This window comes from Cygnus atratus, chromosome 7, assembly GCF_013377495.2.
Source record: "Cygnus atratus isolate AKBS03 ecotype Queensland, Australia chromosome 7, CAtr_DNAZoo_HiC_assembly, whole genome shotgun sequence".
Lineage (NCBI taxonomy): Eukaryota > Metazoa > Chordata > Aves > Anseriformes > Anatidae > Cygnus > Cygnus atratus.
In genome coordinates, this window is record NC_066368.1 from 5604120 (window position 1) to 5616285 (window position 12166).

General features: G+C 33.8%; 1 protein-coding gene across 4 annotated transcripts in view; it reads right to left on the bottom strand.

Moving 5' to 3' along the window:
* Positions 1 to 238: 238 nt before the first annotated feature.
* The window catches only part of WDR11 (WD repeat domain 11), a 44527-nt gene continuing 32599 nt past the window's right edge, over positions 239 to 12166 (bottom strand). For all 4 annotated transcript variants that reach the window (XM_050712026.1, XM_050712028.1, XM_050712027.1 and 1 more), the window contains exons 20-29: positions 11650 to 11758; positions 10348 to 10410; positions 9174 to 9239; positions 8240 to 8411; positions 7820 to 7915; positions 6477 to 6642; positions 5467 to 5564; positions 4402 to 4547; positions 3479 to 3561; positions 239 to 2463 (exon numbers count right to left, since the gene is read on the bottom strand). In XM_050712026.1, coding sequence (XP_050567983.1) covers positions 2309 to 2463; positions 3479 to 3561; positions 4402 to 4547; positions 5467 to 5564; positions 6477 to 6642; positions 7820 to 7915; positions 8240 to 8411; positions 9174 to 9239; positions 10348 to 10410; positions 11650 to 11758 — 1154 coding nt within the window. In that variant the 3' untranslated portion in view covers positions 239 to 2308. The remainder of the gene's footprint in view (positions 2464 to 3478; positions 3562 to 4401; positions 4548 to 5466; positions 5565 to 6476; positions 6643 to 7819; positions 7916 to 8239; positions 8412 to 9173; positions 9240 to 10347; positions 10411 to 11649; positions 11759 to 12166) is intronic.

A 12166-nucleotide genomic window follows, 5' to 3' on the forward strand; every position in this document is an offset into this window, starting at 1 on the left:
TTACTAGTAAAGGTTAGCAATTAGCGCTACTGAAAGCAAACATTTCATAAGTACTACTACGGAAAGTGTGACTAATACATACAAAGGTTGGTCACTTCCTCTACTAAAACTAGCCCTGAGCATTGTTCCAGTCCAGAAGGCAAATAACAATTACACAATCAGCATCCAAGTGCAACAGATGACATTTTTGTATTAAATAAAGACACACAGAGATTTACAAAGGTTTTTTATTTTTATTTTTTGTTACTGTGTGACTACACTATTATCTAAATAAACTTTTCAACCACTTCTACGCTGTATTGTCATCATAAAGGTTTCAACAGGGAATACCATATCGTATTCTGCAACCTTTACACTTAAAAGTATATAAACGTTCAGTATCAAAAGGCCTTTGCAATGTTTTTCTTTTAAAAATGTTAGATCAGATTCATAACTCTGAGCGTATATTAAAGCAGATTTTTTTTCCAGACTTCCACTGACAAGCGATCCTATGTGATTTGTCAAAGAACAAGTTTGAGTGTGCTTACATTAACTCTCCGATGACCTTGTCCCTCAGTACTGCTTCTGAAAACAAGATTAAGAATTGAGGAGTGTTTCAGTTTTCAATGTGAGCCAGTATTTAGCCCATAATAATGACAGTTAATTTGGATTAACTTTGTTGCTAACAAGGTTAATACTTAAGGCAAACTTCATTGTACACTTATTTTCTCAAACTGTTGGTAATAAGACACTGAACATCCTTTATAATGTATGTAAGATGTGGCAGGACCCATGTAAGATATATTACGGTTTAAACATTTCCTTTTGTGTTTAGAGCAATGAAACTCACATTTGTATAAAAACAGTCATTCTTGAAATTCCTAACCTTTCAAATTTCATCAGAAATCCCATTTTAGATTTGATTTAAAAGGTTTACAGAAGTAAAGAGATGTAATGAAGCTGGTGCACCTCTAGGAAGGAGTGTAGAATATGCATTTTACAAATATTTGAACATAAGGGGAATCAAATATGCTACTACTATAAGTAGGAAAACCTTAGAATTACATTTAAAGGGGAAACCTTTTGCAGGCTATGATTCTTTTCACTAAACTTCAGTAGCTCCAACAACTTCATTTAAAGACTAAAGCTTTTTTAGCCAAGACTAATTTTCACATGCCACAATCTTCAACTTGCAAGTGCAATTTAACTTTAGCATACACTACTCTTCAGTTGTGGAATCTCAGTAAATAGAAAAGATACATCTAACAAAGAACAACAACAAAGAAAAAAAAAGCATTTAAACATTACAATACTGTGGGAAGATGTTTTCTTTCTGCTGAAATACTGGCACAAAAATGAGGAAAGATGCTGTCGGTGGCATCCTTAAGTATCTGGACCATGAGATGTGTTTACCATAAAAAGTAATTTAAAATCCAACGATTCTGACTTCATCCAATACTTTTTCTGCCTGTTAATTCATGACACATTCAAACAGCAAATAAAACAGTAACTGCGGAGAGAGCATCAGCAACCTCCTGAATGCAGGAGCCCATCTTACTGCTTTTGAGGTAGGATTATTTTCCTATTCTTTGATCCCATTAACCAGTCAAGACAAGGCAGAACTTAATCCCTAAAGTGTGCAGGGAGCATACACTTAAGAACAACAGAGAATATAACAATGACTTAATTGGGGAAAAAAAAAAGAGAAAAGGACATTTCATGAATTTCTGGAATGTGAGGAGCCTTTTGTAAATAAACTTGTTAAAAGATTCCATTCCAACCAGTTATGAAAATGACAATAGAATGAACTCATTTAAAACAACAGAAATTTTAAAGAGAAAAAATGGATTTGAGAATCCATGACTTTCCAGTAAAGAACAGTGTTTTGTGATCTATATTTATTCTTTAAATATATTTATATTTTTACAGTACAGACTGAATTATTTATACATATAATTACAACAGTAGTGAAGAACTATAAAGATTTGATTTTTTAGAAGTAAATGGAGTAGACTTTTACACAGGTATAGAACTCTTTCAGTATATTTTTAAGTTTGATTTGTACTATAGTTGAAAAAGTTGAATATATTCTTGTATAGTTTCATCATCGCCTTCTTTTCCCCTCTCTTGAAAATGAAGACAATTTAAAAATAAACATAAAACAGTTCTTAATCTTGCCTCCACACAAATTTAACAACATTTGCTCAAATCACACACGTGAACTATTACAGCGATTCCAGAGAAAATCCATTTTCACACAGTGGAGTATCAATCTGATAGACAACCCAGTTTGATAGGAAGTTTCCTCTTAACAGGGAAGGTAAAATTGTTACTCTTGTGTCACTTCCTCTTCAGGCTGTTTGAGCTCCATCAGTAAATCTTTACCAGCTTCTCCAGCTTTTGAGGAAAAGATAAGGGCTCCTTGCTTAAAGCCCAGAAGCTTCAAGCTCCTGGCATAATCTGCATATACAGCATGAATCAGTTTATGTAAATGAAGCATTAAGGAAAACAAACGTGAAAAAATAAAATTACATTTTTTTTTTCAAACTTACCCCTTAGCTCTCCCAAGTTGAAAGTGCTAATTGCGCTAATCCAATATTTCTCAGCAAAAATACAGACAAAAGTGTTGCTTTAAATTCTATTATTGTATGTATATTAGCATTTATCAGACAATGTGTGAAGTGCTATAAACTGAAACAGATAAATTTCAGATAAGCATAAGCACTACCGTAACACATCATAAATTGTGAAAGAAATTAAACTGTTAGCTCATGGTCACTAATTAGATGTGTCTGGAGTTATCAACATGACTTCTTAGCTTTTCTAATTTACAAGTTGACATCAGTGATGACTCCATAAAACACAAATCAGGGATTATCTACATAAGCATTATTATTTATTGGATATACCTAAATAAAAATGGTAGAGCACCTGTTCAGAGTTCCAGAACACCAGGTTAGAAGTGCAGACTGTAATGAAGAATACCATAGATATCTTTTGAAATGCTTATTATATTTTCAGATCATCCTGAATCTTGACCTTTAATTTTATGTTTTTTCTCTGTTTCAGAACTGATTCCTTCATAAAAGACTTAAGTCAATAAAACAGTATGTTGTTAAGGAAGGGATTTTTTTTTCCCTGAGCTAGTGTTTAAAAGATAGACTATATAGTAAAATCAGTTTGGTTAAAGTAACAATGTCTGACTTCTGCAAAGAACATTTTATCATCTGTTCTTTTTTCTCCTGTGTTTATTTTTTTCTTTTTTACTTTTTGTTTGTTTTCCAGCGCCACTGGCCTCATAGAGCATCAGGAGGAAGAGGTGTTACAGATTTATGCAAGTGATTCCTTTTCACTTATTTCCTTACAATTCCTTCATGCACACTTCCTGGAAAACAAAAATAGGATGTTCTATTCCTGTGCAGATTAGTTCATCTAACATTAGTTCACACAAAATTGTTTGCAAGTAAACAGATGCATAAACAGGATTTCAGAAAAAGGATATTTGTATCATTATTAACTTCGAATGCCCCGTACTTCAGACAAGCTTCAACAAATAAAGCCGCTCTATCAAAGTACCTCATACTGTAAAATGGAGGAAAAAGAAAACAATAATTTGTTAGGATAGGAAAACAGAAAAATATTCCTGGACACTGCATCAAAACACTTGCACACAGGCTTTCAAAAACTTTGCACAAAGCTCTGGAGTGGCAAATCTGGAGGGCTGACCAGCGCTTCTGAACATCGCCAGGGATAATCAGTACCACCATTTAGCTGCCCCTTTGCCACATACTCGCACTCCCCCCCATCACACACTATTCTCAGTTTCCAGTATTGCTCTACCTTGCTCTTTGCACTTTTGTGCTTCATAGGCCTTAAGCATCACTACATCATGACACCTCTCAGTGCTTTTCTCATAGTAGTGAATGCTGCTACGCTGATCCTGGACAGTATGTAGGAACAACCCACACTGTTCCCATATGCTGGCAACTTGCGCTGCCCTCGCACCTGTTACTCTGGCACTGCCCTCTTACCAAGCATCTTGTACACCCCCTTCCTCCTTGCACTCAAGAAACTGACATTTGATGTAATATTTTTGAAAGATCAAGGCTCAACTCACTGAGAAATAATCACAGCTACTATAAATTGTTACTGCTTGGTCAAAAGGTGCCAGCAATCTTAAAGTCTGCAGTAAATTAAAATGCCAGTGTATTTCCTGAAATTGCAGCAGAAAGCTCAGTTCAAGACCACAGAAATGACACACCGCTGAAATTAAAGTTAATTAAAGAAAAACACACTCAAATAGAAACAAATGTCAGAAATCAAACTGTAGACTCTCTCTCTTCCCTGTGACTTTTGAGTCACAAATGCTCAAATAACAGTTTTAGACAAGACAAAATACAGATTGTCTTGTTTCAGCTTTACCTGTGCAACATCTCTGCAACTTTTGTAAAGCATCCAAGTGACAAGAGGACAAGAATGGCTTTGGACTTCTGGTTGACTTGTGGAGAGCAAAGGTGATCTACCCAACGCTTTAACACATCAGCACACTCCTCTGAATTCAAACGAACCTTTAAGAGATGGGAAAGACAATTTTGAATCCTCAACTGCTAACTAAATAGAGCTTTGTTTCACTTTTTCCAGTCCTCTGGGCAGAAGGAAAATCATCTTAAATTACTGATTTTATTTTAAATAGTATACTAATCTCTTGAGCAAATATAATAAAGAAAACTTATATAGATATAAAAAGTCCACTCAGGTCCTCTGACATTTAAACGTGATTAACATCATTTTTTACCACAAGATTTTACTAAAACCTCAAGTATTAAGAAGTTAAGAATGTTTATCTACTGAAGACTAAAAGACAAAATTTCTTTATTTTTCTTATGAATGGAATCACTCATTTAGAAAATCTGAGAATGTTTTTTTTTTTTTCCATACTTTCTGCAGGAGAAACAACACAAACTTTTCTTAGGCACACGGAAAGATAATCCATAGTGACTCCTGTCCATTACATAATTTAATGTAGAGTATTAATGTTAAGTCTAGGTACTTTTACTTTAATAAGGTCGCCATAGTAAAACAGAAGTTGGTGCAAATGTATGTGGTTGGTGTTAACTTTAAAATCAGCACACACGCTACATCGAGTTCAGCACAAAATCACTGCCTAATTATTTATCCATTTCCAGGAATTGGTTTTTGCAGTTCACAATGAACTCTGTGCTGCTGTGACTATATGCAACTTCATAAATCCAAAAGTTAGAAAACCATTTTTAGGCCCCAATCCTGTCACAAAAGGCTGAAGAACCTGTGAATATTAGCTAAATGGATTGGCTTGTTATAGCTTAACATATGGAAAGAAACAATGATATTAGTTGATATATTGATTGATTGAACTTTGGAGAACTTAACACCCTCAGCATCCTTCATACCTACATATACTAAGTAGGTCGTTTATGCTACACCACAGAAAGTTGAGCAATTACATACCTTTGCAAGCCATGCTGCACGATTCCATTCGCCGTACGTTTGCAAGTAGCGACAAGCATCAGCAGCCTTATCTATCAGACACAGTAACTGTACACCCTCTGGAAAATAAAAAATAGACGACATAATTAGGGGAAGAAAGAGTTACTATATACTGTGAGCAGATCACTCATCCCCAGCAAAAGGATCTCTATTATATTCCTTCTTAGCATACGAAGATGTTGAAAAACTAAATTCTACCACTTGGCTATCTATATAACATGGGTATTGGTTACCACATCTTTTTCTTGGGCTGCAGAGCTTAGAAGTACCTTGCAAAACGTTCATTTACCTTTGTCCTAAATACAAATGACAAGCAGTTCACTGGATTTCTCGTCATAAAAAGATAATGATCTGTATATATCATACTGTTTTCATAAATAACCCTTTATTTTAATGTTGTCCATACTGTAATTTCTAACCATTTAGTGTTAATTGTCCACAGAATAGAAAGTATCTTTTTTTGGTCAATCACCATATTATGTACATCTCTTACATCAAGCAAAATTAATCTGTAGTTGCAAGAAACAAGTTCTGAACAGGAAGGAAAACTAAACCTGTATTTCAGCTTCAGTACTAAGACACTGAATTTAAATAATTCTTTACTTAGGCAAGTGGAAAATATGTAGTTTTACACGTTCAGCCTCTTCCCATGCAAACAAACAGTTGATAAGATAATTACTCCAGAAATACATTTGCCAATGAAAATTAATCAAGACAAGCTAGTGGTTCGGACTAGACGATCTTTAAGGTTCCTTTCAACCCGAGCCATTCTATGATTCAAGTTGAGCTTCATAACCAAGTTAGCGCTCATTTTTGTGCTGAATGCTGTAGAAAGAACATACTACAACACATGCAACTTGCAAGATCTATTACACAACAGGAAGTATTCCTCTCCCAGATGCATTACTGGCTTTAATAATGATTAGAATTGCTAATATACAAGCAAACACAAAATTCAACACACATTTTACCTGAGAGCTTTCCATTAGCTATCATGTTGGTTGCTACCAATTTAATGGTGCTTTGAGATGGACCTGATGAGGTGACAGTGGTTACCAAGCAAGCTTTGAGTGAATCACAGTAGTAATGGGCATTCTCTGAACTTGTTTCTAACAGTAGTTGTACTGCTCTGTCAGTCTGGCAAGAGAAAAAAACAACAGCTTTGACCATAACATATTCACTTTTAAACAGTCTTTTTATCCCTTTTAAGACATGGAACAAATAACAATGAAGGTTATTCAAAAACAGACTACAGATATATATACCAGGGTAGTAATGATTACAGTTCTATTTCAGAAAAGCATCCTCAGTGAGGACAGCATTTAAACATTCATTATGAATATAACGCTTAATCACAGCCTAAAAATTCTACTATGGGCCAAAGAAAAGTTTAATTCAGAACATTTATTTCCTTGTTTACAGAATCTTTTGCAAAGTTATAAAATGAAAAGAAGCCTTTAAAATAAGCAGAAGAAATGTAATTGTAAAGATATAGAAACTGGCCAGGATCTCAAAGGTTGATTTAATATCTGGTATTTTGGAACTACTCTAGAGTAGCTGCCTCTCCATAAACAGCTGAACCAGGGAGGCTTGTTACACCAGCTACAGACACCTGTCTCTAAATGGAATTAATATATTACATGAATCACTCCACCTCTTCATTATTATGAGGGACCTAACTTTTAGAGAGGTCAATTTGGTGAGGTCAATCAAACTGATGGCTTAGTTACAGAAATAATGAAAAGCCACATTAAATACATATTAAAATCCAGCCCAATGATTTAATACAGTGGCATTTACGGATGATCTACAGATAGTAGAGACTAAGTATTTCTGCCACCTTTTACATAGAATGTTTGCTGACGTGCTCAAATGCACAGTGGCATAAAAGTCGTTTATGTTCGGCCTATTCATATCAGGCTCATCCATTCAGCGAGCAGCTCAGACATATCCATTATGACATAAAACGAGCATACTAAGTGAAGACTAAATTATCCCAACAATATTGTTATTTAGTTACCTCTGGGCAACTCAAAATGCAATTTTTCTTTTCTAGTCACAAAATGCAAGGAAAGATTTTTATTGGGTTCCCATAAAAATTATACAGTCTGAAGAAAGTACCACCAAACATTACAATATACCATGTCGTTACACTGCATCTGCAATGTAATGCATTAAGACAGTAAAAACTATGCACTGGGTGAAGACGACTATGAAACAACACGAGTTAAAACAAACATAACTTTAGCTGAGCAGGGTAAGTATATAAAACAGAGAGAGAAGGACAAAAAAAATTCAAATATTACCCACAAACCTGGCCCAAGAGAAGAAGTTGGTCAGCACACTTCCTGGTATGATCATATGTTGATCTCTTCACCTCCTGCAGATTTACCCTTTCAAGTTGGAATTTCTGCATGAAAAAGAAAAAAAATATTAACAGAAGATAATATTATTAGATAATATTAATAAAAAGATAATATTAACAGAAGAGAGAGAGAACCAAGCAATTTAAAAAATAAGGAAGTATTTTAGAAGTTCCAAGAACTTCCTATTTTTAAATAATAGGGGGTGATTTCATTCAGAGTTGTATGTTTTATTATAAAGTTAAATATGTGCAAAGAAGAGCTCTACGATAATAAGAATGCTACAATGCTGAGGTTTTGTTGTTCTGATCACATTCTTATTAAATTTTGTTTTGGTTTGGTTTTGGTTTACTTTTAACTCCTTGAAATACCTGGAAGTAATGATTTTCACATAGAATGTCATAACATATATCCAATGGATTAACCAACTGTTCTTGAAGGATAGGTGCATTTGTTGGTTTTGCAGGTTTTTCCTGGGATAAGCTGTGCAAATAGTGGGCAGCAATGGTCCAGAAATGCAGTTCAGATTCATCTCCATACAGTCTGAGAAGATAGAAATCAGCATGAGAAATATGACTGTACTTTTCACATAAAAATTGTTATAAATTTAAAATATCTTTTTCCAAAGAATGCATTATTGTGGGCACAAGTATTTTGCATTATCAATGGTACAAACAACACAAAAAGATTATACCATAATATTCAGCAAGCTACGTAAGTAAGAAGTTGGCCAAAAACATTTACAACAGTAAATAAACTCACTGAACGTCTAGCTTACAAATATGTGGATTCTTTTTAATTATTATTTTACATTTAATCACTAATATCCTTTTAAAACTACAATAAAGTTACTAATAATTGCTTGAAAAAACATCTCTGAATATAGACAGACTAAAATTTGCTACAATTTAGGCAGAAGAATGACACAGAAAAAAAACCATTTCAAATAAGAAAATAGGCCCTCCCTTGTTTACAATATAATCTATTCTGTGTTGAGAAGTTCTGAATTATGCCTTGGGTCATTGTACAAGTATAACGTTAACTACATTACAGCATTTATGAAAGAACGATGAAGACTGACTGAAGATATATCCAACAATCAAATAAAACACAGTCTCAATAATGTAAAATTTTCAAGTTCAGTCCTGAAAAATACTCTAATACACGTGTAACAAAGTACTCCAGCAACTGCACTGAGTTAACCCGGAATTAGTTGACACCTTAAGTTTTAACAAATTCACATGCATTTATAGGATCAGAATTTTATTAAGAAACATTTGGTATAGTTATCTGAATATCTGCTACCTGGCAACTAGGAGACATCTTTGCAACAGAGTAAAATCTGGATCAAGCAACAGTTTCTTTATGTCACTGCAAAAAGAAAGAGATGTAAGTAATATGTAAAATGCTGTGTAAGACTGTATTTTTTTTTTCATTTGTTACATAATATATGCCATGTGTTTAAAAAAACAACTTTTGCTAACTGAAAAAACTCAACATGTCTGAAATCTCAAGGAGTAAGTCACTCTACCTGCTTAAATACCAACAGTGAGTCTGTCAGGAACACCTTACTCTTGCAATAATGGAAACAACCACAAGGGTGTATACAAAGCTGTAACTTAATCTTCACTGATTCTACAAATTACAAAATTAATTACAAATAATTATGTAATTATGCAGTGCATTAATTTTCGTTTTCTATATATTTTTCAGATTGGCTAAAAATACCCTAAGTTATTTTTTTCCATCCTACTAAATGAAAGAGAAAAAGGAAAATGGAAAAGCTTCAAATTCAATTTTCATAGCTTAAATGGAATGCCAAAATCTGTTTTCTATGTAAGAAGAGCAATGAACATGAACATTACTCTGGAAGTACATCCTCAATAGAAGATTTTTTAGACGGGTTTGTCTTTCCTTCTCTGAGAGTTGACTGAGCAACAAACCTTGGAGTATTTAAGTAGCAGTGTCCAATACAGTGTAGACCAAGAAAGTACCATACATCACAGAGTATTGCCTAGCCAACTACAACCACACAGTCCTGTTACAAATTACATACTAACCTTAATCTGTATCTTTAAATCTTTTGTTGGCAATCACTACTACAGTAAACTAACGTTAAAAAATCAATACTGACTTCAATCACAATATGTATTCAGAACAGTACATTTTGACTATTGAGTCAGTATTTAACAAAATACTTTGAGATAGTTTGTCTATTTGAAAAAATAATTGTTTTTGTATTATGGTTTATCTTTTAATAAGAGAAAATAAATGTATAAGATCTCAATAAAATGAATCACCTTTTGGAGTTACATAAAAATAAAAAAATTAACCACTTAAAATAATATTTGTCATTACTCAAAGCTTATATTTAGAGAAGTAAAAAACATTCTTTTTTATTAAGCTGTCAATTGCCACATTTTTTTTTGCCTTATCTGAATTCACTACCTTACTAAAATGTTAATAAGGAAGCTCTTACTTTGACAATGAATTCAGCTGCTCTTGAATGAGATTTTTGACATTTTCATTCTCTGGGTAATCTCTGAATTAGGAAAAAAAAAAAAAAAAGAAGGATTCTTATGTTATCAAGCTCACAGTATTATCTGTAAAGAAAGTGCATTATTATTAGTCAAAAAAACACAAGAGCATATCTGGAAACAACCCAGCATATTTTTAAGAAAATACTTCTTGCAAGATTTTTGTCTAGTTTCACGATAGTAATTGAAGACTGTCTGCTGTCTTTCAACTTCACTCAGTACAACCAATCTTTCTTTTCCCCCTTTTCTTTTATTCATTACCCTTGATGCTAATGAATATGCCAACATCAAGCCCACTATTAAACCGCCTTCTTCTCTTATACTAATACTGAAGGCTTAGCAATTACATTTTTGTCCTGCATCTCTCCTTTACATTTTAAACCTCTTATTCCTGTTTTTGATTCCTTGTTTGCAGTCTTATCTTCAACCCTGTTCTTCTGCTTTACTTATTCTACAAAGTATGTTATCTTAGCACCTGCAACTACTTAGCCCTTCTAGCAGTAATCTCATCCTCACTGCAACGCAAGCAGGCATTATGAATTTCCACGTACCCTTTTTTGAAGATTTTGTAAGAATTTGACTCCTCCACCTCCTTTTGTTCATTTTTGTTTGTCCCATGACCTACCATTCTCTTATGGTCAATAACTTGTTTGCTATATGATTCATATTTATTTGTATCAAATAAGTGAATATTTGATTTGAGCTTTTATGTTTATTACCTATGTTGAGTGTAATTCTTATATACTGCTAGTCTTGTTTGGCAGAATCTTTTGAGCATATACTTATGCAACTATTGCAGCTACAAAATTTTATGGGTCACTGATCACCAACAGTAAATGCAATAAAGGATACAGAAAGGTGCTCCCACTATGATGTGAAACATGGCTCACTATAAGTAACAACATACCTTTTATATTAACATCAGTTAAGACACTTTCACTTAGACTCTGGGAACCAACTCTAACTATTCTTAAATTAACTTTTTTCATGAAGAGAACACACTGTTCTCTGAAGTAATATAACCTGGCAATACTGTAAAGCAGACATCAGTTTTCAATAGCTAAGGGCTACTGAAAGTTGAAAGAAACACAACAGGTGACCTTAAATCCTTTTCTATTTATTACTTTTAAAGTGAAGCTATTATCTTTCTGACCATCCCAAAGAGTGAGGAAGGTTGCCCAAGAGTTATTTGCACAAGACTGATAAAAGATGTAGGAGTAGGATTCAAAGAACCGTCTCCTTACATGTTCATAACATCTAGAGAATATTTCTCATTCCACGGCTGATGCAACAAGAATGCTTTCAAAGCTAATGAAGCCCTTGGAACAAGCAGATAGGGACACCATGCAGGTTCTGAAACAAAAGGAAAAGATTCATCGTTGAGTGGCTAACATGCAATAATACTCTGTTCAGTAACCATAAAATGTACCACCTTGTTTGTAAGCACCAGAAGAAAATCGTAAGTCACACAGTCATATCCACAGTATGGGTTACTAGAGATAAAAGCTTATTGTTACATTCAAGCAACAACATTTCATAGAAGGTACAGAGTTATCAACCATGCTCAAATGAGCATTTCAGAATTCCATATCAAATTTAGTCACAGACTTCTGGAATGCAATATACTGGCATTAAGTACAGCTGTACATGATAATTACTGCTACTACAAAGGCATGCTTGAAAATTCATACAGCTATACCAAAATATAGCACAATGTACATTTTACTTTTACTTTGCAATTGTAGCTTCTGCAATATACCA